General features: G+C 56.6%; 1 protein-coding gene across 6 annotated transcripts; it reads right to left on the bottom strand.

Moving 5' to 3' along the window:
• Nucleotides 1–800: 800 nt before the first annotated feature.
• Nucleotides 801–24883, bottom strand: KIFC3 (kinesin family member C3). 6 transcript variants are annotated; one of them, XM_037408794.1, is made up of 22 exons: nucleotides 24114–24128; nucleotides 21118–21274; nucleotides 16316–16430; nucleotides 14573–14718; nucleotides 13099–13246; nucleotides 10789–11003; nucleotides 8383–8448; nucleotides 7947–8090; nucleotides 7618–7857; nucleotides 7211–7384; nucleotides 6920–7067; nucleotides 6701–6831; nucleotides 6495–6606; nucleotides 6057–6238; nucleotides 5876–5980; nucleotides 5517–5647; nucleotides 4718–4841; nucleotides 4121–4250; nucleotides 3779–4008; nucleotides 2988–3122; nucleotides 2527–2635; nucleotides 801–1999 (listed from the first exon to the last, which is right to left on the bottom strand). In XM_037408794.1, exons 3-22 carry the CDS (start codon nucleotides 16398–16400, stop codon nucleotides 1974–1976), a joined length of 2781 nt encoding a protein of 926 aa, XP_037264691.1. In that variant the 5' UTR covers nucleotides 16401–16430; nucleotides 21118–21274; nucleotides 24114–24128; the 3' UTR covers nucleotides 801–1973. The 6 variants fall into 6 exon arrangements, with proteins under 6 accessions (XP_037264691.1, XP_037264689.1, XP_037264690.1 ...); XM_037408792.1 differs by lacking the exon at nucleotides 21118–21274 and having other exon boundaries at nucleotides 24114–24883; XM_037408793.1 differs by lacking the exon at nucleotides 21118–21274 and having other exon boundaries at nucleotides 10789–10985; nucleotides 24114–24883.
• Between the last annotated feature and the right edge of the window lie 2944 nt (nucleotides 24884–27827).

Here is a 27827-nt window from a genome sequence, read left to right as displayed (position 1 = left end):
GAGAGACAACACTCGCCAGGTGGTTCACTGAAACCCTGGGGGAGGTTTCACTCTGCTGGGGTTCCCAGCCCAAAAAGCAGCGTCATCATTTGTGGCTTGTCCTTCTCCCTGGCTGATGCAGATCTCCCCACCCGATTCCTGGCAGATCTTGGCCTAGCAGCAGTGCTGTGTCTGCATGGTTTTCTGTGAGCTCCTGTGCCAGGTGCTGGTGCTGGGGGTGTAGGAGACTGGTCCAGATGCGCATGGTGGGGCCAGCAGGAAAGCTAAAGCCAAGCCCTACCTTGCTGATACTTCATCCAAATACAGTCAGGTTTTAGGAACAAAGGGGAGCATCCTGCCTCTGCTCCATGGCTCTGGAGGAGGTGGCTCCTGCAGCGAGGTGCCCTGGCAATATGCCATTGCAGCACAGCAGAACCCGGGCTGAAGATGCTGCCTCCTTTGAGCACCAGGAAACTCATGGTGCAGGTCCTGCCTGCACAGCGGCTGCTTGCTGCCTTGCCCAGGAGCTCTCCAGGAATAATCCTGTGCCTGAACCCGACTGAGGTGTGAGAAGAGCTGGGAGAAGCACAAGATGGAGCAAGATGCTGCAGTGCTTGCAGTTCAACAACTCTATCTCCTGCAATTTCAGGGAGCCCAGCAGCTGCAGTGCGAGGAGCTGTGCTACAAGAGGACCAGCTGCAAGAGCAGGGACTTAACGGGCTTTTCCAGCTCTGGGGAAGATGCTGTGCAAGTGGGAGGGAGGGAGCATCCACCCCGAGTGGGCTTAAACCTGCTGCAGGGAAATAACAGCAGTGCAGGACTGGCTTTAACAGTTTATTTAAAATAAGTTTTGTTACAAAACAGGATTTTTTTGTTTTTAATTATTAAAATACATAGAAACATCTAATCTTACAAAAGGCTAAATTTATTTCTCCCCCCCCCCCTTTTCTTTTTTTTTAATAGAATACGCTGTGGAAGAGCGAGAGGAGAGGGCTGTGGTGGGAAAGAGCCATCAGTGCATCCAGTCAGTTATCTGCAGCAGCAGGTGGTGTCCCCACAGGCGGGTGCTCAGAGGTCCAAGGAGCAGTGCCATCTTCTCCCATACCCCTGCCAGCTGCTCTCCCAAAAGCCAACAGGCTTTTGGGCTGGAGGTTTGCATTTGTTTGTTTGTTTGTTTTCCACTCGTTTTCCATTCCCAGACCATGTAAACAGGGTATAAATATTTCAAACACTTTCATCTTGATCACACTGTGATCTCTCTTGACAAGACAACTGGTAAATAACTTCACAATAGCTTCATTCAAGACCGCTAAATCCACCCCGGTGCCACGTAACGCGGGCAGCTCCGTGTCAGAGCGGCTGGTGCAGGGCCCTGGCGACACGGTGAGTGGCGGCTCGGCTCATGCAGGGCACCAGGCTGCCTTCATGCAACAACAGGGCTTGACAAACCTACCGGGAAAGGAGCTGCTGGGATTTTTTTTTTCTGGCTTAAAATAGAGGAAGTGCTGCTCTGAAAGACAGTGGGCAGCTGCCTGGACATAGTCTGGGGGGAAGCTGTGGCCAGGGTAGCAGAGACATGTCCCGGGGCTCACCTGGCTCTAAGCACCCCCTGCAGCCGGATACCTCTACTCCTGTAAAAACAAAGCTGGAGAGACAGAGGGAGCACCCAGCAGCTCCCCACTCTGGCTAAAAACATCTGTCCGGCAAAGCTAAAAAGTTACAGAGCTGAGTGTCTGAGGGGGCAGATCCCTGCCCAGCACCACTCTCCCCCACTCTGAGATGCATGGCCAGCTGCTGGGAGACCCTGGCCTCGTGCTGCTCATGAAGTCCATCCATACATCCATACAGTCCAGGTAGTGCTGTCACCCTCTGGTTTGGGGTCCTGGTGTATGAGGGAACGGCACCGAAGCCTTCACATCTTCCAGCAGCCAGCTCTCCATAGCACTGTGAGGGGCTGGGTCCTGCAGTGGGTTTGATGCCAGGGCTGGCACTTGTCACACGGGGACCGGCCTCAGCTTCCCTGGGGGGGAAGACACATGTGGGTCACGCCAGGCAGGGGGCAGAGCCACCGCTGCCCCAGCCCCACCCAATGGCATTTCAGCAGGTGCTGCACTAAGCTGGTACTGCAAGCGTCCCCAGGAGCATCCCCGTGAGCGGCACAGCCCAGCACCCCACCCCTGCCCGGGAAGCGGGGCCAAAGCAGAGCCCTCCACCGGCTCCCGGCCGCAGGCACTCACCTGGCAGCCGTGGCTGCCCCTAATTCAGGCTGAAATCGAAGGGGAAAGAGCTTCAGCCCAGGGGCACTGCTGCTATCACTCCCCCACCCCCAAGCCACTGGCAGTGGCTAAGTACCAGAGTGCTAACCAGGCTCCCAATGGCTAATTAGTTAATGAGTTAACCGGTTAATGGGATGATTACAAATCTTCTTTTGTTTTCCCCCACCCTGCACGTGGCTGGGACAGGCTGGCAGTGTGAGCCTCCTCCTCTGGAGGGACCCTGGCTGGGTGCCTGGGTTGCGGAGCAGGGCCATGGTGTCCCACCACCCACCTGAGGTCTGGAGCTTCCTGCGGATGGAGGCGGCGCGGCCAGAGAGCTGCCCCGGGCTGGGGGATGCGTGGCCCCGGCCAGGGGCTGCTGCAGTCCCTGGTGAGTCACCCTGGGAGGAGATGGGGCATGGCCCCAGGGTCAGCCCGTGCCAGTCCCCTGGGGAAGGCACAGGGAATAGGCTTGCAGGCAGAATGTGCCCGCCTGGGTAGCAGCATCCAAATCTGCTCTAGGGTACGCTGGGGCTGCTGCCAGACAGGGTCTGGAAGAGCCAAGGTGGCAGCATTGGCCAGGGGCTGCTGCCTGGGGACAGCCAGTGTCCCACCAGGGGATGGTCCCCAGTGGAGGTGGCTCCAGGGGAACACCCAACAGCAAACTGCCCTGGGGCTCACATGCGGGGGCAAAATAGGGGAGCCCCTGAGGTGAAGGGGCCACTGGTGCCCTTCCTCTGCCCCCCCAGTTACCTCCAGCTGTTCCTGGCTGGGCCAGGAGGCCAGCTCGGCCTTGCGGGAGACAGGACCCAGCTCCACGGAGCGAACCCTCTCGGCAAACTTCAGGGAGCATAGTGTCTCACTGGTGTTCTTCTCAGCAGGGGAGACCTGCAGTTAGGCAGGAACAGGCAGAACATCACCCTGCTGCCCGCCTGCATGCCCCCAGCGCTCCCCTGCCCCCGCCAACGCTCCCGTGCTGGACCGGCGAGATGCTATTATTAACCTGCCGCTCCCAGGATAGCCCTCTTCACCCGTGCCTGGGCCAGCGTCTCAGCCAGCCAGATCCTCTGTCACCAACTGCCCCAGCACAAGGGACAGCTGGGAAAAGCTGCAGCAGGTGGCAGGGGCTCAGGCACCCCCGGGGGGCTCGGTGTGGGTGCAGGCAGCTGGGGCAAGGGGAGAGGCACAGGACAGGAATGGAGGAACTGCCAGAGCCTAAATTCCTCTCGGCAAGAGAGGGGATGGGGAGATGCCAACATGCCCATAGGGATGGTATCCATGTGCAGGCAGGGAGGGCAGCACTGTGGACCTCCAAGTTCACACACACACCCCCTCAGCCTTGTCTGAGGGTGAAGAGATAGTGACAGAGCTGCCCCTGGCACCATGGTTACAGACCGGAGGGGTGTCCCCATGGGCAAGCCCAGTCCCCTGGTCCCAGCCCAGCTCCTTCCTCCAGCATCCCTCCTGCAGGGACCAAACCCATTCCAAAAACCATGCTGACCAGACACAGGGATGCCAGCAGGCCCCAGGTGCCCAGCCTCTACCTGCACCATCATCAGAGTCTTGCTGTCACCGCTGAGTGAGTCCTGCAGCAGGTAGGTCAGCTTGGAGTTGCGGAAGGGCACGTGGCCCTGCCGGGAGCGCAGGGCGTAAATGACGTCACCCAAGGCCGAGAGGGACTTGTTGATGTGCTGTGCCTCACGGAGCCGGCTGCCTTCTGCGCCCGACCGCCCAACCCGCTCCGACCCCGCCAGGTCCACCAGGTTCAGCTTCCCTAGGGGCACACAGCCAAACCCCCCCAGCTGGCATCAGCGCCCAGCCCCGCACACCCCTGGGCAGGCCGTGGCCCAGACACCCCGGTGAGGGGCTTGCTGCATGGCACTCACCTGTGGTACGGAGCCCTGTGCTGCGGTCGAGGCCACGGACGGTGATGATGAGCAGGGCGTGGGAGCGGGAGCTGTGCTCGTTCAGGTTGGTGCACTCCGTTGCCCGATTAACGTGGCCAAACTCGAAGACCTGGGGGAGCCCAGGGAGGTGGGGGGTGAGGCCAGCCTGCCCCAAACCCACCACAAAGCCCCCGCGACCCAGCAATGCTCAGGGATGTAACTCGAGCAACAGCCCTGCACAAAGTGCCTGGTCCATTGGGGCGATGACTGCAGTCAGGTCTCAGCCAGGGAGACACGCTGAAGGCAGAGGGTGACAGGCAGGGCACTGTGGTGACAGCCAGCATCCTGCTAATGCCCCCCCCACCCCCCACCCCCACCCCCGGGAGCTGCCTGGGGCCCACGTTTTTATTTTTAACCCCCTATGGCCCACCCCAGGGGACAGTGACCGTCACATCGCACCCAGAGACCTATTTTGGTCTCTATCGCTCCCCAATGCTTCAGACATTCCTGAATCCGGGGGTCATGCAGCAGAGGCACACACACCCCCCAGTTCATCCTCACCACCCTCCTGCTCCCGCTGCCCCCATCTCCCTGCACCTTGTTGATGTCCTCCACGCTCTGCACCCTGAACTCGGTCAGCCCGGGCACGTAGAGCTGCCCACTGCCATCGGGGCACAGCTTGATCTCCAGCTTCTCCTGCGGCTCCTTTCCCAGCAGGTCCCTGGGAAGAGGTGGGAAGAGGAGTACCCATTACCATCCCTGCCCCATGGGGGTGACATGCATGGCACCCCTGCCGCAGCTCAGGGCTGCGTGCCAGCACTGCCAGTGCAGCCATCTCCTCCTGGGGATGCTGCGCAGTGTATTTGTAGACCCGGGTTCACTGGCTTCCCAGGTGCCTGCTCCCACCCAGCCCAGCCCATGATCTCATCCCTGTTCTTTATTGCCGTTCCTGGTCCCCGTTATCCACATGGATGCACTCCCAGCCTCCTCCCGGCCCCTCCTGCCCGTGGCTGGGCAGGGGAGGAAAACATGCTCCCAGCTCCCAGTTAGTAATTTCTAAATATAATGTCTCGGTGGGGCAGGGGCAGTTGCGGTGGAGAGGAAGATGCCCCAGCCGCTGCATCAGAGCTGGGGGAGCAGGAGTGATGGCAGGGCTGGGAGTCTGCATAAGTAATGGAGCTTGAGGAAGAGTGCTTTGAAATGGTGGTGTGCACCAAAAAAACCTTCAAAATAAACCCTTGCATCACCAAATCCAGTACCCAGTGGCCTGGGAGCAAGCTGTGTGGGCAAGGCAGGGCTGGTGGGATGGGGAGAACAGTGTGGGGTGATGCCCACTGATGCCAGCAGCCCAGCAGCTCTGCTCACCCCAGCAGGAAGCTTCCCCCCCGCCCAATACCTGAGTGCCTCATTGTAAATCTCGGCAGCGCTGACACTGATGGCATAGTCCCAGTCGGCCGCCTTGCCCCGTACCTCGGAGAACAGGAGCTGCAGGGCCCGCTGGTTGATTCCTGGGTTTGCTGCCGTTCCCTGATGGATTGAGGTGAGAAATGGGAGGAGAACACCCTCCTGCATTTTTTTCTGAGCAGGAGCAAAGCTTTGGGGGGAGAGCTGCATAAGCCCCTGGGCAGCAGCAGTGAGCATCACTGGCGCACACTGGGGCCGAGCTGGCCCCCAGCCTGGTTAGGGGAGGATGCCAAGACTGGGCACTGTGGGATGGGAAGCTGAGGAAAAAGAGGGAAGGAAAGGCAAAATCACCTCCATTGTGTAGGTTTTCCCTGCCCCCGTCTGCCCATAGGCAAAGATGCAGACATTGTAGCCATCGATGCAGGAGGTGACCAGGGCTTGAACTTCCTGAAACACCTGGGAGGGACCAGATTGTTTCAGAGAAGGTGGCTGCGTCCCCCCTCACGCCAACAGTGTGGATGGCAGCACCCACCTCCTCCTGGGATGCTTGTGGGGGGAAGACCTTATCCAGCTCAAAGGACACCTGCTTCCCCTTGTGCAGGAGATGCAGGACAGCATCATCATCAGCATCAAAGGTCACCGCGTTGGCCGCCTCTGGACCCTCGCCATCCTCCTTCATGATGGGGCGGACTCGCCCAAAAACACGGATGTTTCCTTGGGGCAGGGGGGTGCAGAGATGGTGTCAGCCCCAGCGCATCCTGCTGCTGCTCCCGGTCACCATCAAATGCCGGGTGGGCTGAATGCTGCAGCCCACTGCTGACCAAAGCATTCCACCACCAGCCCAACCATCTTACAGGGGCACGGAGCACCCAAAGCCATGGTGCTGGGGTGCAGTGGGGCGATGCTCCCCTGTCCCTTTTGCCCCCCCTCCCACACTCCCACGACAGGACCCGCTGCCCCTGCCGCACACCTTTCAGCCGCACCAGCTCGTTGTGACACTTCTTGCGGAGCTGCAGCTCCCGACGGTACTTGCGCAGCAGCTCCCGGTTGGTGCTGTGCACCTCCTCGATGGCCTGGCCAATCTTGTGGGGGATGGAGACCAACGGCTCAGTGACCCCCCCAGCACCTCCACCCTCCATGGCGGGGAGCCGGGGTGGTGGTCACAGGGGAGCTAACCTCAGCCCTGGCGTTCCGCAGGGTCTCCTGAAGGAGCAGGGGGAAGTCGCGGACCTGACGCTTCAGGCTGTTGTAGTCATGGGTGAGGGTGCGCAGCGCTGGCTGCAGTGTCAGTAGGTTGGTCCGGACGCCTGCAGGCACGAGGCAGGGTGAGATGCAGGTGGCACAACACCCCAGTACCAGCCAGGTGACCCTGTGAGGCCCCTGCACTCTCCTCACCTGCCAGGTTTTCGTGCACTGCCTTCATCTCCACTTGGGCACGGGAAAATGCCTCTTCGATGGCACGGTTCTTCTCCTCCTCCATTGCCTGCATCTCCTCCAGCATCTGCCCGTGGGCTTGCTCCAGCTCAGCCTCATACATCACGATCTGGGAGAGGCACAAGGGCGGTGTAAACTCCAAGTCAGTGACCACCGGCTGCCGCACTGCACCACACGGTGAGCACCATGCAGGCCGGAACCGTGATGCAGCCAGGCAGGGCAATTTCTGATTTACACCTGTTGTGCTCGGACCTGAGCTCGGAGCTGAGCCACCATCTTTTGGGAACTCTGCAGCTGCTGCTCCATCTCCTTCAGCACTTGCCTCTGCATCCCCACCTGCTCCTGCAGGTACTGGTTTCGGGACTGGCTCTCACACAGGGCTTGCTTTGCTTTGGCTGACTCCACCTCCACTGTCTTGATGATGTACTGGGAGGAAAACCACCCGGAGATGGAGTATACTGGGGAAGCAGCACCCAAGGGGCCCAGGACAGAGCTGGTGCTGCCCGAGGGGGGACAATTTACAAAATCACAGTGCTGTGCCGAAGTGCTCAGAGCAGAGGGATGGGTAGCACTTGCAGGACGTGCACTGGGCACTGCTAGGCACCCAGCCCAGCTCCCCTTGCCCAGCCAGAAGAGATAGAAAGCCCCATGATGCTCACCTTTATCTGCTGGGGCTGGGACTTGAGGCTGGCGATGGTCTCCTGGCTGTCCCGCAGCCGCCGGCTGAGCCGTTCCTCCTCCTCAGCTCTCTCAGCCAGGGAGTCCTTGAGCCGCAGCTCCACCTCGGCCAAGCGGTTCGTCTTCTGCTGCACCTCCAGATCCAGCTCCGCCAGCTTGGCCCGCGTCTCCTCTGCCTCCCGCTGCAGCTGGGACAAACGCTCCTGCAGCTCAGCGTTCTCCTGGCCCCCAAACAGCAAAGTCAAGGAGATGTCACCCATGGGTGCCTGCTACCCTGCTGCCGCCGCCGCCGCCACCACCAGCGACTCACCTGGAGATGGGCACAATCCCGGCATGGCGCCTGCTGCTGCCGCCGCAGCTCCCGCAGCTCCCCCTCGCACGCTTTCATGTCCTGCCGCAAGCGCTCGTTCTCAGCCGCCAGCAGGTCACGATGCTTCTCCGCATCCGTGCCGCCCTGCCATGGCAGGGGGTGGAAGCCTGAGGCACCCCAGGGCCCCCCGGCCTGCTGCACCCCAGCGAGTCCCCAGCCCACCTTACAGGGAGCCCCTGCCTGCCACACCGGGGACCCCCCAGCCTGCTGCATCAACAAGCTTCTGCCTGCTGGCCCCTGTCCACAGCAGCAGGGCCGCCCCAGGCTGCAGCACCCGAGGGTGCCCCCCCTGTGAGCCCCCTCCCTCCTGACGGCCCCTCAGCCCCAGCGTCCCCCCGGGCAGGGCTGGCTCAGCCCAAGCCCAGCAGCAGCTCACCAGCTCTGAGCGCAGCCGGCTGATCTCCTGCGCCTGCTCCAGGAGCTTCGCCTTCAGACTTTCAACCTGTCAACACAGGCAAGGTTAACGAGGCGGCATCTCGGCAGCTTTTGGAGGAGACCCCACGGTGCCACCCAGGCCACCAACATCCAGTCTGGCTCACGCCTTTGTTATGCCTTAATTTTCCACCTTGCTCTGAGCGCCTGATTCACATGAGCTGATTAAAACGAGCACTAATGAAAGCCTTGCTTCGACCTTGTTCGACCATGGGTATAATTTGTCCATGTTGAGCATTAGCAGAGATCATTATTAAAAAAAAAAAAGAAAAAAAAAGCATTGTATTTGGAGAAGGAAAAAACCCAAACCCATCTGTAATTTTGTTTAAAGAACCAGAAGTGCCTTGTCCTGCCCTTGCAACACAGCTTCACTTCACCTTCTTTATTTTTCTTTCTAGGAAAGTCATCTTGGGAGAAAGAGGGAGCAGGAGCCCTTCGAGTAGACTGCATGTCTGAGTCCGACAGGAGGATGCTCCCCAGCCACCCCTATTTGGGCACCTGCCCATCCCACGGGGACTAGGTTGCCCTTGTCCAAAGCCAGGTGAATTTCAGAAATCCTCAAATTTTTGTGCAGGGGCTAGCAAGTCTCCCTGGAAAATATGCAGCTATTCAAACGAATGCAGCAGTGAGTGACTGGCAAAGCCAGCAGTCTCCTGGGCTGTTTTTACGTGGTTTGCCTGGCTGCTCTATCCCTTGGCCCTGTGCCCCAAACCCTACAGCCGCTGCGTGAGCACCACCACCTCCCCAAAACTCACCCCAGGGAAAGCCAGACCTGGCCATGTGCTTCACCCTCATCCCCCAGATCCCAGCCTGGCTCCTGGTTTCCCCGCACCAGAAAGCTGCCCCAGCGCCAAGCCTCTTGCTGGGATGCAGCAGGCTATTGCCCCATCCCAATAACCAGCTTTTTCTAAGCACCTGGGCCTCCGTGGATGATAATTTAGGAACTGCTGATTAATAACAAATGCAGATGTGCTGACACAGTGCTGTAATTAATAAGTCATTAAGCCATGCCCTTGCAGAGATGGCAGTGCGGTGGGCAGCACCCACTGTGCAGCACCCACTGTGCAGCCCGGGCGCTCGGCAGGGCACGGCCGGGGCTCTGCGGGCCAGCTCGGTGTGCTTGTGGCTACGAGCTGCGGCGAGCGACTGGTACCTGCCGGTGTCAGAACCTGCCTCCCTCCCTCCACAGCAAGTCTCCTCTGCTACGGCTGGGGGGCTGAGCACACCAGCCTCGCGCTGAAGTGGAAAAATCCCGTTCAGGAAGGTACATGATTAAGGTATTTTTTCCAAGTATTTTTTAAAAGAGGGGAGGGACCGAGAAGACAGAGCCGTGGCTCGTTGCAGGGAATCCGCCACCCCAGCCAGCAAACGTGCACGCCGGAGCCTGCCCAACGCTCCCCGTGCCAGTGGCACCTGAAAATGCTGATGCACCTCCATCCCCTACCTGCTCTGGCATCTCCAGCTGCATCCGGATCTCTGGAGGCGACAGGGACTCCTTGGCAGCCGGATCTGGCTCAAGCCGTGGCCCAGCCATCCCCGAGCTTTGGGGGTTCGGGTCAGCGCTTCCCTCTGGCTGGCGTCGGCTGCACTTGCTGCCGAACTGGCCAGCGCAGGGCTGGATCCTGCTGGCGCTCACGCTTGTGTCATGCAGAGTATGCCAACCAAACGCAGGACAATTACGTCCGCCTTTTTGACACCCGTGGAACAAGCAGAACCTGACTGTAACAGCTTCCACAACAGCCACATGCAAATGCCTTTATAAGCAGCCAGAATTTCAATCTCCCTGGGACGACCCAGGTCCTCACACTGAGAATGTGGCCACACCAGCACAGTAGATAGTTTCTGGGGAGGGGGGGTTCTGGTCACAGCAGCCAAAACACTCTCCCCTTTGGCAGACAACTCTGTGCCTTCATGTTCAACTTTCTACCTCCTGCTGACTCTCAAAAGCCACTAAAATTAATCCGCTGGGTTGGTCTAACAAGCTTATCCTGCAGTGGCGGTCCTGTGCTGGGAGGATGGACAATTGCTGCAGGGCTGCAACCCCGATGCCCAAAGCCCTTCCAGCCACATCACGTCCAAGGAGCCACGCGCCCTTGCCAGCGTTATAACATCAGTCAGAGGGCTGCGAGCACCCCGAGGGAGATGCAGCCTCAGCCAGTAGGACAGCCGCAGCGCTCAGGAGCGCCCGGCTCCCAGATCATACCGACGCACCTGAGCCAAGAAGATGCTCCATGATGGAGGTCCTATGCTCCTTTCAAGCATGGCCCTCACTAACTGCAAGCCATGGCACTTTGGCCAAGCCATAGCCTGAAGCTGGAGACCCCAGTGTGCCCCCCCGTCCCCACCATACCTGGCCTTGCAGCTGGAGAGAGCGGGATAGCTCGTCGCTCTCCCGGGCAGTGAGCTTCTCCTGCAGCCGCAGCAGCTCCTCCTGCAGCTGCAGCTTCTCCTCCTGCAGATGTGCCATGGAGGCCATCACCTTCTGGATCATTGGGAAGGGCCGGGCTGCTGGCAGGCTGGCACGTTTTCCACCACAGAGCCTCCCTCCTGCAGTGGGAGCAAAGACTGAGCCAGTCAGGATCTGGCCACCTCGCCAGGGAACAGGATGCCAGCTACAGGAAGAGTCCCCAGGGGCTGTGGCGGAGATGGGGCTGCGGGAAGTCTGACTCACAGAAGTCCCGTGGAGAGCAGTGACATGTCAGGAGATGCATCCCAAGTGCCACGGTGCTGACCACGACCAAGGTCAGTCAGGCTAACGGGTGGGGTCTTGCCGGATTTGGCCGGGGGGGGGGGGAGCCAAAGGGACCTGCCAATGCCAGCAGAGCATCCCAGGCCATAACACAGAGTGCCTGCCCACGCACCGTGCTGTGACCCAGCCCCATCACACGCTGAGATGCTGCTGCCTCACTCAGATAACAACTGCCTTCACCACGGCGCTCTGATTCATCCCGGCATCCTTTTTTCTGAATGAGCAGGTGCCGGTGGAAAACCAGTATGTGATCGTGTTATTAAAGACTGCGTTATTACACACAAATATAATGGAAGCCAAATTAAAAATATACAGGTACCCTGAATGGCTGTATTGCCTAATCCTTGTGCATTTGGCTTCCTAACCTTCCTAGTATTATATTAAACATTGTTTTCTGCATGTTAATAGAGCCACCGGTGCTGACAGAAGCCAACCTGGCCGTACATCAGAGCCTACCAAATGAATCCCTACGTGATTTGGTAGTTCCCAAGAAGAAATGAGCTGGCCTGACTCATTCCCAATGTGGGGATGAGGCACTGTGGCGGGCAAGCTGGTGGCCAGGATCCCGGCTGCCTGGCGCCCTTCCCTGCCTGCCATGGATTTCATCTGCTGCCACCAGAAACCTGAGGTTTTAAAGGCAGAAGGCGATGCTGGGAATTGCTTCACTGCCTGCGGGCAGGTGCTGCCCGCCTTATGGGAAACATCCTGAATACAAGAAACAAGACTTTTTGTGTCTGTGAATCAGACCTTCTACCTTTAAAGGGAGTTTAAAAGCCAGCAGAATGGGTAAAAAATGCAACTCTGGGACCAAACCATAGCTCTGCTGTCGACTGCATGCCCTGGGACTTAACCAGCGACACCTGCAGAAGTGATCACTGGATTCTGTCCTCGTGTCTTGGGCTGGACACCCTGAAAGAGCATAACGGGTGCCAGCTTTTCTTCCTTTCCACGACAAAAGCTCAGGCAGGAGACTGTGAAGTTCTCTTTAAACCCACGCCAAACAAAACCGACCCCAAAACTTCTTAAGTTAACAGGAATGCCAGCTCTTGCCCCTTGGGGAGCATGCAGGGATAAGACAAGATTACAGGAGGCCCCAGGACTCCTGTGGACGCATCACCTATCTGCACACATCATCCACGCTAATCCTGGCCTGGGACTGAAGGCAAAGCCAAGTTCAAAGCCACAACACTGGCTGCCAGTCACACTGCCAGGCAGGGGTGATCCTGCACAAATAACATGCTCCTCCTTGCTCCAACACCTTTCTCCTGCAAGGGCATCCTTGGGGAGAAGAGATGCTGGCACGACATGCATTACATCTATGCCAGACAGACGCATGCTGGTGGCAACATGGGTCTGAGCGCAGCAGGCACGGCATGCTGACCCTCCTGGCTTCCAAAATGCTTTGAAACCCATTTGTAAAGCAATCCCTTTCCACAGGTCTGCCCCATTGCCATTGCCACACATGTCCTTCTTCCTGCATCCCTACTGGCAGATGCTCGGGCATGCAGCCAGGGACCACGCCAGGAGCAGCTCCCGAAATGCGCCCTGACAAGCCTGCACAATTCAGTCCCAATGGAGAAAGACGGGGAACTACAGGGATTCACCCGCCCTGGTGCAGCCATGCACACTGCGAGCATTTCCACAAACATTACGTTTTCCTTAGAAGGGAGGAAAGAGCAGTGGGTTTCCTAGCGCTCACCTGCTCTGTTCACCCAGTTAAATAAATTATCAGTTGCCTGGTGTCACCCGACAGCTGGCTGGTGTTTGTTTTCTACCGAGACCCGATCCCCCCGTGGTGAGCGCAGCCGCATGTCTATGTTCACCCTGAAAGAGGAGAGGTCCCCCCAGTACCCGCTGGCAGGTAGCGGGTGCCCATCCCATCCTGCTGCCATATCCCAGTTTCCCCCTTACCTGCTTTCTCCAGGTTCATGGCAGAGGCTGCCTGCACCGGCGTGGCAGCTGCCAGCTCACAGGGGGCTGCTGGCGGCTCCTCCGTGGCTGGTACCAGGGCCCGGCGCCCGCTCTCCTCCCACCGCCTTCCCCCGCTCTCCCGCAGGACCTGTGTCCGTGAGAAGAAACAGGATGGAGAGCCGAGATGCAGCAACCATGCACATTGTGATGGTCACGGTGTCGGCAGCCAGCGTTTCAGCGGGCTGGCCGGGAGGAGCAAGCAGGGAGGAGGTTGCAGAGGACAGCACAGCGGGACCTGGAGAAACTCTCCCTCCGAGGGATTTCAGGTTTGGGAAGCTGCCACGATGAACTCACTATGTTGCTTTTAGTTCTCTCCATGAACAACTCCTTCCCTCAGCATGGTCACACAGTTATACTGAATATTACCTATTTTTCTTTTTATGGCATTTAAAAAAAAAAACAACACAAAATGGACCCTGTCTTCCAGGCAGGATTGAATGTGATATTGAACACTCAAGTAATGCCATGCTCTGTGGGATGGAGCACAGCTCCAAAACAACCAGAAAAGAATCTAGAAGGAGGCAAAGGAATACAGAGAAGGTCCCGAATTTCTTTACCTGTCATATCTATCACTTGCTTGCAGAGGGTGGGAAATCGAGGGGGTGGGTGGGGCATTTATCCCCATTTATAAAAGCACTACAGCATGGATGCTTTTAGAAAGCCAAGCTGCCAACCGGCCAAGCTCGCAGAATCGCTCCCTGCCCCACTCAGAAGTGCCTTTTCTTATCTGTATCTTATCTCAAAGCCCATGGCCTCACCCCGCAGGCCACTGATGCTGGGGAAACCCGTCTCACCCCAGTAGAGGGGTGAATACCCGGCACATGCCAAATATTTCTGAGAGTAATTTGGAAGGAGGTGGCAGCAGCATCCTCCTGGAGCAGCTGTGTGTCTGCAGTGCATCTACATTTAAGACTCCGGAGGGTTTTGCCAGAGGGAATTCATCAAAGCTGGTGTGAGATAAGAAGGTGTTTTCCTTCTTTTTAAGGAAGGGCAATTTGCCTGAAGCCCAGAATGAACTGGCGGCAGCAACACCAGTACACCAGGTGTCCCAACACTGTCCCTGGCCACAGTAGCCTTCCTACTAGCCATCCCATGGGCAAACACTATCTCACAGCACAGCATTTTCTTATCCCCCTTCTGCCTTGAGCTCTCCTGCCTACGTGACCCAGAAGTGACCCAGAAAATGTTATTCCAGGCTGTTCCCTGGCATTTTTTGATGCCTTCTGACTTCCTGGGGATACTCTTCCCTCCCTGCCCGGGCAGCAGCTCTGAGGCATGCAGTGCCAGATCGAGATGGAAACTGGCTGCAGTGATGGGAGGGACCAAGGATGGCCCAGCAGGGTGCAGGGCAGCCTTCCCACCACCCCAAAAGCACCCTCCCCACCCGAGCCACGGCTGGCCCAGCACTCCTCACCTGGAAAGGCTGGCAGAGCCTGTAGGGGTTTGCAGTGTTCGGCCACCTCACACTGAGGATTTTATGGTTAACCAGTGCAGACAGCAGAGGAACCTGGGGAGAGGCATCCACTCTGCTCCCGGTGACAAGCGTGTCCTGCCCACAGCCTGAGACGGAGCAAAAAGTGTCACTGGATCAACCTGAGACCCCAGGACGGACACAGCCTTCGGCCTCCCTCAGCAAACTCACCTCCTCCTCCCTGCTGCCACCACTGCACTGGCACAGTGGAGACAGTGCATAAGTTTTATTAAAAATGTTAATTATGTTAATTAGAAAAATTAGCCCTTCAGGGGGTGGAGACTAGTTGCCAACAACTAGTAATGAGAATTTAGGGTGTAGCATCCGTCTGCAGTCTGCAGGACCAGATCCGTCCCCCCACTGGGGACATCCCACCCCTGCCCCTCACCACACTGCTCCACTTCCTGCGATCCTATCTCGGAAAAGCTGCCGAAGTCTGCTTGCATCACCGAAACCAGACAGACAGACCCTGCCAGTGTCACCTCCCTCTGCTGCCCCCAAATATTTCCTTTACTTGTCATGCAGCAAACCTGAAAGCAGACAGGGCAGCAGTTCCTGTGCGGCTCAGAAGGAAAACAGCATCTCGAGGAGCTTTTTCCTGTGGCTGTGTCCTCCTCTGCTATGGGCAAAGTGGCCGTCGAGGGCTACATCCCAATGGGAACTGCTTGGGGGCCCTGTGTCCCCTCCCCACCTGTCTGCTACAAGTGCTGCCACCATCATGGGCAGCCAAATGGCTTCTCTGGCAGGCAAGGAAAAAACCAACAAGCCACAAATCAAACCCCACTAATGCAGGGGTTTTTTTCCCCTAAAATCATCCGCAGGCACCTGGGCCAAAGGCTGTGAAGCAGCATCTGGAGGTAGATGTGCCCTGACGAAGTCAGTCCATTGCTCTGGACTTCTCCTCAGCCTATAATTAGCCATAACATTTTGCGAGCCATGAAAATTGAGCGTTTCCAATGCAGTGGCGAATGCCCGGATAAAAGGCGACGAGTTCCCCTACCCCGGCACGGGCAGAGGAAGCCCTGGGAAACCCCGTTTTCGGGGGGCTTTGGTGCCCCCAGCACTCCACTGGGCTGGCCCAAAAGCCAGGGAAGCAGCAGCGCCTGGATAAGCTGCTGCCAGCCCATCGGGATGGCGGACGCTGAAGCCAACAGCAAAAAAAGCCCAAGTAAGGGGGGGGGGGGGGTGTCAGCCTCCCCTTTGCCAAAACCTGGCAGGGAGGGGGGAAGGGCTGTTCCCCGACAAGGGGCTGCAGGCTGGTGCGCGCAGCCACCCCCCGCCCGCGGCAGGGAGAAGCCCCCGCTGAACTCACCCGCGGTGCCGCTGCGCTGGGGAGAGACAAGGAGCCGAGGCTGGGGAGAAGCAGAGAAGCGAGGGCTCTGTGTCTTCCCTGCCATGCCTATCGCCCCGTTTGCTTTCCTACATATTAAACTTTACCCTCTGTCCCCAAGGTTCTCGCTCGGAAGGGCCAGGAGGGCGATGGAGTCTGCCCTCTCCGCGCACCCCCTAGCTGTCTACCGCTTCCAGCCCGCTTCCGAGGCTCTGCTTCTCAAATCCCAAGCTTCATCCGGAAAGAAATGTGAAAAATGCGGGCTGGCCTGTTCCCGGCCTCTCCTTCCCGGGCGGGCACGGGGCGGGAGCGCCGGCTGAGCCCCAGGGCAGGACGAGCCGCCGCGCCGTACTCACCGTCCGGGGCCGGGGCCGTCGCCTCCCAGGCGGCTCCCGCGGCGGGCTCGGATCCCAGGTCCCAGGGCGTGCGGGATGTGATCATGGCACAGGGGTCCCGGGCGCGGTGACACCCCTGCGTACAAGGGCAAGGAAAGGCCTCTCAGCCCGGCCGCCCCCCGGCCCCGACCCCCCGCCGCAGCCCCGGCCGCCCCGGCTCCCGAATCCCGCGGAAAGTTGCCCCAGTCCCGCTCCCGGGGCCGCGGGTTCCCCCGTGCTCCCGGCGGATGTGACATAAACCGTGTCTGCAATTAATTCACTCATTCCTGAAGCCCTTCCAGGCTCCTCCTGACCGCGAGCGGGGGTTATTTATTGCCGAACTCCCGGACGGCGGGCAGCCCCGGGCCCGGGCCGCAGCCCCTCGCCCGCCGCCGCGCCGGGGGTGTCTGGGCGGGGTACGGGGGTGCGGAGCCCCGGTGCCGCCCCGCCCGCCGCGGGGGTCCCTTGTTCTCCCAGCCGGCAGCCGCGGTGGCGCGGGCGGGAGCCGCAGCGGGGCGGTGCCGGTGCCGGTGCCGGTGCGCAGGAGGCGCAGTCCCGCCCCGCCCGCGCCCCCCGGTGCCAGCGCCGGTCGGTACGCAGAGGCCCAGCAACGCCCCGCCCCGCGCCCCGCCGGTGCCGGTGCCACCCCAGCGGCGCCGCCCACTGCAGGCTAACGGGGAGCCGTGCTCTCGCCGCCGCCCCAGGTGCTCCGTGCCGGGCGCCCCCAGCCCCCTACAGACAAAGGGAGCCCCGGCCCGGCGCGGCGCGGCTCGCCCCCCTCCCGGCGGTGCTGGTGCCGGCTCCCCGGGGCCACTCACCGGGCTCGGGACGGCGGCAGCGGAGGGACAGCCGGCGCCAGCCCCGTCCCCGCCCTCCTGGGCACTTCGGTAACGGAAACGCCGAGCTCCGCCCCGCTCCCGTTGCTATGGAAACTCTCGGAACCCCCCGACGGGCGGCGGAGGCGGGGCTGCCCCCCCGCCCTGCCCCGGGCGGTGCCGGTTCCGGCGGGCGGGGGGTTGCGGGGCGCACGGCCCGTTCGGGCCCGGGGGAGCCCCCGGCGCGTCCCCAGCCCCTGTCGCCGGAGCCCTGGGGAGCTGGGGGGAGCCCCCTGTGCCCCCGGCGGCCCCTCGGCCCTTCCCCGACCCTCGGGTCCCCCGGTCCTCCCCGAGCACCCCTTGACAGAGCCCCGGGGGGCTCCCGGTGTGTCCCTGGTACCCCTGGTGTGTCCCCGGCCTTTTTCAGCCCAACCCAGGTGCTCTCCGGGGAGCCCCGGTGTACCCCCCATCCTGCCCACGCACCCCTCCTGGCACACAGCTCATTGGGGTGCTCCTGCCCCTCTCCTCCGACACCAAACCCCGGCTCAGCTCATTCTTCCCTGGGGGACAATAGGGACAGAGCCACCTGCACCACCAAGAAGGTGATCATAGTGCTGGTGACCCACACGCTAAGGACCGGAGGTGACAAACCGTGCCCTCGCCTCCCGCCGCGTCCCCACCGCTCCCAAACACCGGTGCATCCACTGGCACAGTTGCCAGCCAGCACCCAGGCTCGCCGGGGCCCAGGGACACCGATTTCACCGGGAAAACAACCTGTTTCTAACCCACAGGCGTGAAGAAAACAGCACAACGTGCCCCGAGACCTCTCCAAAGGCCCTGGTGTCAGAAAGGCAATAAAAAATTCTACTTTAAATATAATTTATACACATTTTTAGGGTGTGATTTGTATCTACCTGTCTGTATTGCACGTACAATCATTATGTTAATGGCTGGTTTGGGTGACACAAGTTACTCATGACTTGCTCATGGTAATTAACTGGCAGTACCGGATATTTCCCACAACAAAACTTCACTTGGCTTCCGCGGTGGCGGGTGCCCCGTGCCTATGGCTCACGTCTGCACGCCTGCTGTGGGGCTGACCCGTGGGGTGTGCAGGTCCTGCCTGGCTTCGGGGGGACACGGGTTTGGTGCCGGCCCTGCGGGGCTGGGAAGGGGAAGGCTGTGCCCACCAGCGGGCTGTGTGCCCTTCAGGCAAGGGCTCCTCAACCTCCCACCCTGTCACACTCAGTCGCAGCCTTTCGCTCACTCCTGGCCAGGTTTGGAGCAGGATTTGGCCTTGTCCTTCCATCCTGGCATCTCCCTCTTGGGTAGCCTCAGACCTGCCCAGGACAGACTGCCCCATCCCCTGCCACCAGCCAGCTCCATGGATGGGGGTGATGGAAAGGCACCGGGACATGGACAGATGGATGGACAGACACCCACACACCCCCACAGACACACACCCCCACATGACACACAAGCTGCTCCAGCCACTCACCCCAGGGAAAGGGGTCTGGGAAGTGTCACCTCCATACCCCCACACCCCTGGCACAGCCAGGCCCTGAGCAAGGCCGTACTGGCCTGGCAGCTGCCTCCACCTCTGTGCTGCGGCTGCCTTCCCCCCCCGCAGCCAGCGCAGCAGAAATACACCCAGCGCAAACCTCCCAGGCTCTGCAAAGCGGCGCCTCCCCTGCACCTCAGCTGAGCTTTATTGATGTTCCCAGTGCAGAGACCTTGGCTTGGATGGATGGGGCGGGGGTGCCTACAGACCCACGGATATAGTACATATATGTACCCCTAGAGCCCCTGAGCAGTTGTGCTGATTTGCATAAATACCCTATTAACTGTGCAGCTCCTTCATCTGGTTTGGTGATAATATTGACACACATAAAGCTACTTTCTACTTTCTGATAGCAACTGTAATGCCATATCATCACTGACTTCATTTACGAGCTGTAAGGGTAATATAAATGTTTATGTAAATGACTTTAACTGGTAAGTAATTTCCTGCCTTTTGAATGCTTCAAGTTTTTAATGGCATTGCTATTATGCAATGCATGTAAGTTGTATCAATTACATCAAATACGTCTAAATTAACTAGGCATATGTGTGAATTCCCCTGTTTAGAAAAATAACTTAATGAATAAGCATGGAACAAAATCTGAGATGCAGAAAGTGGTCTGTGCCAACAGTCATATTCAAATAGTATTAAAAACCCCACCCCTCTGAGCTGCAGGGCTGATCTTCGGCAAGGATGGCATAGTTTTCCACCAGCCCCAGCACACCAGGGACAGGATCCCCAGGGATTTGGAAGTGGGGTTATTTAGGGTTGGATCCATGCTGGTGGCCAAGTACCAGCTTCTTTTCCCTTGGCCACAATGATATTTGTGCCGTAAAAAACCCCAGGGGATGCCTGCTTGCTGCCGGGTGGGCCGGGGGCAGCATGGGAGCCTGTGCAGGCAGCGGGTGCCCTGCTCGCCTGCCCCTCTCTGGAGGGATTCATCTGCGCCGGCTGGGATAATCTCAGCCTGCTCCCCCAGTGATGCTCCAGTCCTTTTCTCAGATGTCACGTCTCTGAGACCTGAGCAAGCACTATCTGACGACATCGCTGGAGGTATTTTTAGAAACGCCACTTTGCAGGCAGACAGTGAAAAGGCAGCAACTGGCAGGTCTCACTGCCACAGCTCGCAGGTCCTGCGAGCACCCGGCAGGTAGCGGGAAGGCTCGATATATCGACGACCATCAGTGTTCAGACACTGCCCTCCACGAACAGCACCAGTGGCACTGGCCCGCCGTGGGGCACGCTGCCAAGGGACGGTGACCCCGGCACATTTTTAGCTCTTTGCTTTTAGCCCAGACTTTTTTGTTAAAAAGAGAGGTTAATTTGCCTTTTACTTGGATTGAAGGGAAGCTCCAGCAATTAAAACACATCGCTGAGCAGGGCCTTTTGCGTTAGGCATTTGTTCTGCCCTGAGCAAATATTTAACCTACATCTATAAGACAGTTAAAAAATGTCCCAAATCCCACCAAAAGTTTAACTGTCACTCACCTTCCTTCAAGCAACCCAGTAACCTAGGCCAGGGACGCAGGCAGGAGCATACCTGAACACTCTTGTGTGTGGGGATGCTCCCCCCCATTGGAAGCACCAGACGTCATGAGAATGTGTCCCCAGAGCACAATTAATTACAACCCAGCTCATTACTCTAATTTTGCTCCTCCTCGAGGAGGTGAGGGGATTTCTCAGCATTGCTGAGGCACGGTTTGCCAAGCTGACATGAAGTGCTTACCAAAGCAGGAACAACCCCCCTGCATTCCTACATCGCCGTTTTGTGCAAAGATAGGAGTTTTAATTAAGTCTTAGCATGCTCCTGAGAAATTTAATACTCATTTTAAAGTTCACCAACTGAATTAATTCAGCCTGGAGGCTCTGATCCTTCAGATAGGGTTGCGTTGAGATGGGTGGAGAGCTGTAGCTGGGGAGGGACGTTGCAAGGATCGCTGCCTAAATCCAACACCTTGGGATGCTGCTGGCCGCAGCAGCAACTTCGGAGGGTGGCGGGGGGCTCGGCAGCTGCTTGGCTCAGCCCCCCTGGCCAAGCCCCGCGAGCCGGTTAGGCCAGGTTGGGGCTGCTGGGGTGGCAGGGAACAGCCCAGGGCAGCAGGGAGCTGGTGCGGAGCCGAGGAGCCAGCCGGGCCGGCTGGGAGCCGCTGCACGCTGCGGCTCGGCTCTGCCTGCGTCTCCCCCATGCAAATCTCCTTTCTATCAAGCAAATGACAAAAACAACATCTTTTTCAACCTGCTGTGCTCAGGCTGAGAAAAACTGTACGCTGTGCTCAGTCAGGGGAGTGCCTGCAAGGCGTAGCAGCCATCAGACAGGCGGCTCTTCCACCCCTCTGAATCTCTTACTTCAGACCGCATTGCAGAGCCACCAACCAAAACCTCAGCCTCCGTGTCTCCCCTTCACCTACCTTTTGCCTTTGTCATGTTCTGCAGCTGGCTTCAGGTACCGCGGGCGTTTGGCTTTAATGCTGGTGCTTCCCATAAGCGAAGCACCGCCAGGCTCATCCTGCACCACGTCAGCTGCTGGGGAGCTGTGAGCTGCTCTGCTGGAGGACTGCAGCTCACCTGCTAAGTCATTAATGTTTCATGGCATTAACCAGTATGAGCTCCTGCTTATAAAGCACTTCTTAGAAACAAGGCTAAGAGTAAGTACGAGGTGGCCCGGCCAAGGCTGAAACTGCCCCATCTGCTGGGGGATCGCCCTGCCGGTTTGAGCGGACCCAGCGAGGGGACAGCTTGATACCAAGTGCATTCCATCCAGGACATTTTATCCAGCAAATCAAATTTCAGGCTGTGCTGAAAAGGTCGCTGCATCCTGAGCAGGAACTCCTGGAGTTCCTGGTCTAGCAGGAGCCCACTGGTGGTCCTCTGGCCAGCACTTACAGGGCATCCTTGCGACCTTATGCTCAGGACCTCGGGTGCTTTCTGCAATTCTTTTTTAAACAAAAAAATGTATGAAGACAGAAGCTGCAGGTGGGTTACTGGGATTTTTTCAGAGTTTTGCTACTTCTGCCTCTCATTTTACCCTTGAGGCCAAGCCCCCGTGAATCCGCCAAGCCCCTTACCCTGACTGGGTGACACTGGTGACAGGGTGTGCAAAGATAGGGTTAGGCTTTCTTCTGCACAGGCAAAAGCAAGGGGAGCCATCTCCTTTAAAAAATACGTTCAGTTCTCAGCAAAATCATTTATTTTTAGTGCCCTCCAATGTATACTTGGCTTTGGAGAAGAAATGAAGCTGAGGCAGTAATGCTGAATAATTTAGGGAAAAGAGTTTTGGGGCTGATGTAAGTGGCCATGCTGTGCTGGGGTGGGGAGTGGCCGATGGAGGAATGCAGGGCTTGCTAATAATATCCACAGGCATGTAAAATGGGCACAGGTAAATCAGTAAGAGCCTCTACAGGGCAATACTCCTGTGGTCATAAAGTAAATGCATCCATGTAAAGGAAAATACTGTGATGGCAGGTGAGACATGAGATGGGCTCAGCTGCATCCCGGCTACAATGCAAAAGCTGCACCCGACAAAGAGAAGAATATGCAAACAAGGTCAGATATTCTTCTATGAAATTAAACAGCCCCCCTGCTAACCAGCTTTGACTGCTCGATATCGAGCTGTCTGCAGAATCCCACTGTGAGTCCAGCCCGGCAGGGCCACAGCCCTGCTCTCTGTGCACTCCGTGTCACCCACACATTTGAATGTGCCCTAGGGATGTTCAGCAGGCACGGTCCAGCCACTCCACTTGTCTGTGAAGTCTCAGGGCCATGATGTGCAGGATGCTGTACTGCCACCGCTCTGCAGCTCTGACACCAGAAGTCCTCCAGCGGGACAGAAACATTACCCTCCCATGCATTATTGACACCTGTTGTATGCAGCGGATGTCCCTATGTCTGCACTGGTGATGCAGCTCGGAGCCCGGTGGCAGCGGTGACTGCCAGCTCCCGGGTGGGCATCAGCAGAGCCCTTTGGCCGCAGCCTGGGGATGTGCTGGCTCAGCCGTGCCCAGGCCCCTGTTTGCATGCAAGCCACCCATTTCCCTGGCACCGCAGGGATGCTCCCACTGCCTCCATGCATTGCTGGGCGATCTCTTCCCTGCTGTTATCTTCCCTGAGCTGGAGCATGCCAGCCCACCCCATACTATCACAGCTTCCCACTTAACAAGGAAAAAGGCTGAGGTCTTTCTAATTGAACTTCCTGAAAGGTATTTCATGATGATTTAATCATTGTGGAACTAAGTGGGACCAAATTCTCACATTTTTCTTCTAATGTGCAATTGAGATGGTGAAGAAAACTGCGCTCAATTAACAGGAAGAATTCCCAAAGAGATCCATGAATCTACCTGCCAAAATTTTTCAGAGGAAAATGTTTTTTCCTCTTTAAAACTAACACACAAAGAGATACACAACTACCACAGAAACTCATCCTGTTTCAAAACAGAAGCAAAATTTCTTGTTCCCATGCTGGTGCTTCAAAGGCATCTTTCTGTTGCAGCAGACTACAGAATTGAAAACTTCAAATGAAGTGCCAGGGTCTGTCCTCAAAGCAGGTTTTATACCCAGTGAGGCTCTTCTGCTTCTCAGCTAAGCCAGTGGAAGTTGGGGAGACAATCAAAGGAAATGTTAAATTCCAGCCTCCCACTAAGGTTTAGGGAAAACAGAGCAGCACAGCGCTGTGCAAAGCTATTTTAGAAAAGAAAACTTCTACATCTATGCCCAATGAATATTAAACAGCCACACACTTCAGCTCTGCTGCCTGCGCCTGGCACTGCGTGAGCAGATTTAATTTGCCTTTATGAAGAGGAGCAGACCCACACCCCTATTTCCATGCATATGCCTTAGAGATGAGCGGGATGTGAGGGTGAACCCAAGTCCTCTCTGCCAGGAGATTCCTTGAGCAATCACTCACAACTGGAAAAACAGGGAGACATTAAGGAAAATCTGGCAGCACAGGCAGGAGGAAGAGGGAGGAGGGTTTATGCGGATTGACATGGAATAACTGCCAGCTTGCCACTTTTTTCATGCAAACCTTCCTGGGCTTTCAGGTCTATTTGGGGATCCTAGAGAGGTGTTGAGTGAAAAAAATAAGGGTGAGCTGGAAAAAGAAATGGTACACAAGGTGGGACTGAGGCATGGTTGGGGCACTCAGCATGCCAGCCGAAGTGGCACTGGGGCTCTCCAGGGCTCAGATGTCTCTATTCAGCTATATTCATCTTCAGCCCACCAGAAAAAAAAGTGCTGCTAATTAACTCCTTGGGAAACAGCTGCAGAAGAAATAGAGAGCCTGTGTGCAAACGTCCAGGCACATTTCATGAAAACGACATCAATCCAGAGGCATTTTCATCCCCAGCCTTTGCTTTTGACTCAAACTCTGCCCTGCTCACCCACCGCCCCACCGCCCCACCGCTCGCACCTGTGGGCCTGTCCAGGCCAGCCTTGGTCCAATTTCTTGGAAGCATCTTCCTCCACGGGCCAGTCTCTGCAGGGCACCCACCGGCTGGCAGCAATACTCTCCGAGGCCGTGGTGCTCACCCTCCTCACCGTGGGCAGGGATGCTCTCCGCAGCCTGCAGCTCGCTCCTGTTGCGGCTCGCCTTGCTCCAGCCCCGCACCGACAGTCCCACCAGAGCACACAGGGCGTGCATGGTGCAGCACAGACCAGGAGGGGCTGCCGGGCTCTGGGCACAGCAGACCTCTGCCGCCAGCCTCCCTAGGGCCCTGGGTGCAAGTGGCTGTGCTGGTGTAGCAGATGCTGGCAGTGGCCGGCTGGGGTGGAAGGCTTCACTGTGCTTTTCCACGCATGGTGCCATGTGGCTGGCACACCGGCACTGAAAAGTCAAGCCCTTTTTGTCAAGGGCTTTGTCAACTCCACCCCAATTGTTGATCCTCGAGTGAAGCCCCCCCACCCAGCAGTTCTCCTCTTCCCCTGTTAAGGGCCAGAAAATGTTTTTGTAAAGAGGGTCTGTAACAGTGCCTGGTGCCAGTAAGGTCTCAGCGGCTGATGCAGAGCCAGGGTGGCAGGACTCCCCAGGAACACTCCACTCACTGCCAGTCTCCCCAGCAAGCAAAGGCAGAGGATGGCTCCACACCCCCAGTGTCGCCCTTGCCAACGAACTTAGCCTGCGCAAACCTCTGGTGGCTCTGCCCCGTCTGTGACTGGAGATGGAGAAAGCAATGTCCTCTCCACTCCCATCTGCCAGTGCATTAAGAAAATGAGAGCCGATTAAGGTCCATACCCTCCTGAGCACCATTGGTCCTCAGAAAATTGCTGACACAACCGATTTAGTAGCACTGGCAGACAGGTGGGCTTTCCTCCCTCTGCAGACAACCAGATTTAGATGGGTTTTGGGCTGCTTGGGGCTGCTGCTCTGAGCATTTGCTGTAGTCAAAAGAAGTGGTTTAATTGCACAGAATGAGTGTGTTAATTGGATATTATTTTTTTCCCCATCACCTGTTAGAAAGTTGGCTCAGGCAGTGCCTTTCCTTGCAGACCTACTCCCCCACCATGTATCACGTGAGGATGCCAGTATGGGATGGGAGGGAATTCAGAGGAAAGCGCTCCTGTGTGCCCACACCACCACATCAACCTGCATCGACTGGAAGGCCCCACAGCACCAACACCTCTCCTGTTTCTCAAGGCAGGCTAGCTGGAAAGCCCCATTTCCTTCCCATTAATCTCCACCTGGGAGCACTTTCTAGAAGGCAGCCAGGAACATGAAAACCGGGGAGATTTGCAAAATAAACAGCGATCAAACGCAAAGACCTCTGTTCCTGCTCCAGAGGCGGTCTGCCAAGACACACAGATTGTATCGGGCTAATTTACAAAAGAAAAACCTCCCTAATTAGTGTTCAGGAAAGCCCTTTAATGAGAAGCACGTTAGTGTAAAAGCGAGAGCGCCGAAAGGTCAAGCTGTTCCTAAATGCCAGAAAAACAGGAAAGGGGGCAGAGCCGATCCCTGCCCGCCCAGGCTGCAGCACCGTTTTCTCACTTTTTAAATAACATTTCAGGTTATTAGCAAGGCATTGATAAACCCCAGAGCCTAACACCCAGCGACAGAGCAGAGCCACCGGACACAGGCTCCGAGCATCTCCCCGCCAGCCGTGGCCGCTCGCCCCGGGAAGGCTGGGCAGCCCTTGCCGACATCTCTCTCGCATTCCGGGGCAGAGCGTAGGCTTTATGGCTGGAGTTTCCCCTGGAGAAGGGAGGACCAGAAGCCCTGTCGGTGCTACAAGTCCTGTCTCGCCAGCAGCGGTGACGGTGGCTAGTAACCATGGCAGCAGAAAGATTTTCACGTGATGTTGGTATTTCTGCAGCACAAAAGAGCCTCTTATCTAGAATGAGTAACTAGTCTGGCTGGCCTTCATTCCTCTGGTTATTGCTAAGACAGCAGCATGGGCACAAGCCCACGTGATGCTCACCCTGGGGCAAATTCGGACCATCCACTGGGAGACCCACAGCCAGGACATATGGGAGGTTCCAGAATGCACAAGGATGCTCTCACAGAAGTTGCGGGCATGGTCCTGATGTGTGGAGGCAGACCCGGCCCACCACTCCTGACCAGTTAAAGAAAGCTGGAAAGGGAGCTGTGGCCGTCCCGGTGAGCTCAAGCTTGCAAAGCGAGCATCTGCAAAATGTGCAGCACATCGGGCCATGCCATCCCCTGGATGTTGCAGCCCAGAGGTGGCCGGGATGTCCCCTGGCTGCCTTGTAGCATCCCTGCAACCTGATTTATATGACTTCTCCAGTTGTTTACATTTCCCCCTGAATTCCTGCCAGTTTATCCAAGAAAATGGTTTTTAGACTTCAGCTGTTTGACTTCCAGCTCTTCTCATGCGTCAAATGACTTCTAAAAGCAGAAAAATCCCCGCATGTAATAACATAGGTAACCTAGGCTTGGCATCTTCAGATGACTCAAACCCAGCTTGCTGGATATTGCTCAGATCTCCCTTCGACATTCACCCTAGGGCATGAGCCCAAACTGGAAAGTTTCACCCCAGAATAAGAATGGGTAAACAAGGAAAGAATGAAGAAAGGAAAAAAGTCGTCCAGCCTGAGCTAAGCCTAAGCGGCTGCTAATAAACACTGGCGCGGGCACCTGTCAGCCTGTGTACCGCTGTGTGACCCCTCCCAAACTCCACCGGGACTGTTACGGCACATAAAAGGAGCTGTGCACTCGGGGCAGAGAAAACCAGACTCGTATTAGCTCCATTTTAGAGGAAGGTAAAAGGGGTTCAGGGGAATTTAATTGCAACAATGACTCAAAGCAGATGTACACAGCGGAAAAAATACATAAGGGCAGAAAAAGTGGTTTACAGACTGTTCCCAGAATTGGGAGAGTGTCCTGCTGCTTAGGGTCTCAAGTTTTCAAGGTTAAACTGCTTAATTTTATTTCAAGCTTTCTAATTAAATGTCATTTAACTAGGCTTTCTATTTATCCTACAATTTCTTTCTAGTCCGAGTCTAATCCCCAAACCTGCTTATTTGTTTTTACTTTCATTATAACCTTATCAGTGATTAACCTGCAATTGCACTTAATCTTTTTAAAAGATTGCTCTGACTATAAATACAGAGAAGCTACCTGCTCTGTTTTTATCCAGAAGAAAACAACTTCCTCCACAGTCAAATGTCTATGGTAGGTTATATTATTCCATTTCTAAGTTAATTTTTTGTATTAGAGACATTTGTCTTCTCTAATTTCACACAGGACATTAAATCAGTATCAGTTTTCTGAAAGATGTAACAGCACAGGCCACAAGGAATATGAATACACCTTCAGTGTAAAAGTTATACATACATACATATATTTCAAAGTGTGTGTATATATATGTAAATATATATATATATATTTAGAAGTGTGTATATAAATAATGACAGTATATATAAAGCCTCCAGTAAAGATGCTGCTTGTGACAGTGAGGCAAAACTTCCCGTATTCGTACAGATCCAGCAACAGCAAGCTCTGCTCCTTCCTCCAGCAGTTACCTGTTCCACTTACTTCACTCAAAAGGAGATACAGATAAAATATTTTGCAAGAAAACCTGGTTTCCATGGCTATGGACTTCTGAGAAATCCGTTAATCAGAAATATAAGTCAGGAGGAAGACTGCAATGCAGAATTTCCAGGGTGC

Source organism: Falco rusticolus, chromosome 15, assembly GCF_015220075.1.
Source record: "Falco rusticolus isolate bFalRus1 chromosome 15, bFalRus1.pri, whole genome shotgun sequence".
Classification (NCBI taxonomy): Eukaryota; Metazoa; Chordata; class Aves; order Falconiformes; family Falconidae; genus Falco; species Falco rusticolus.
This window is presented reverse-complemented; position numbering and strand designations above follow the sequence as displayed.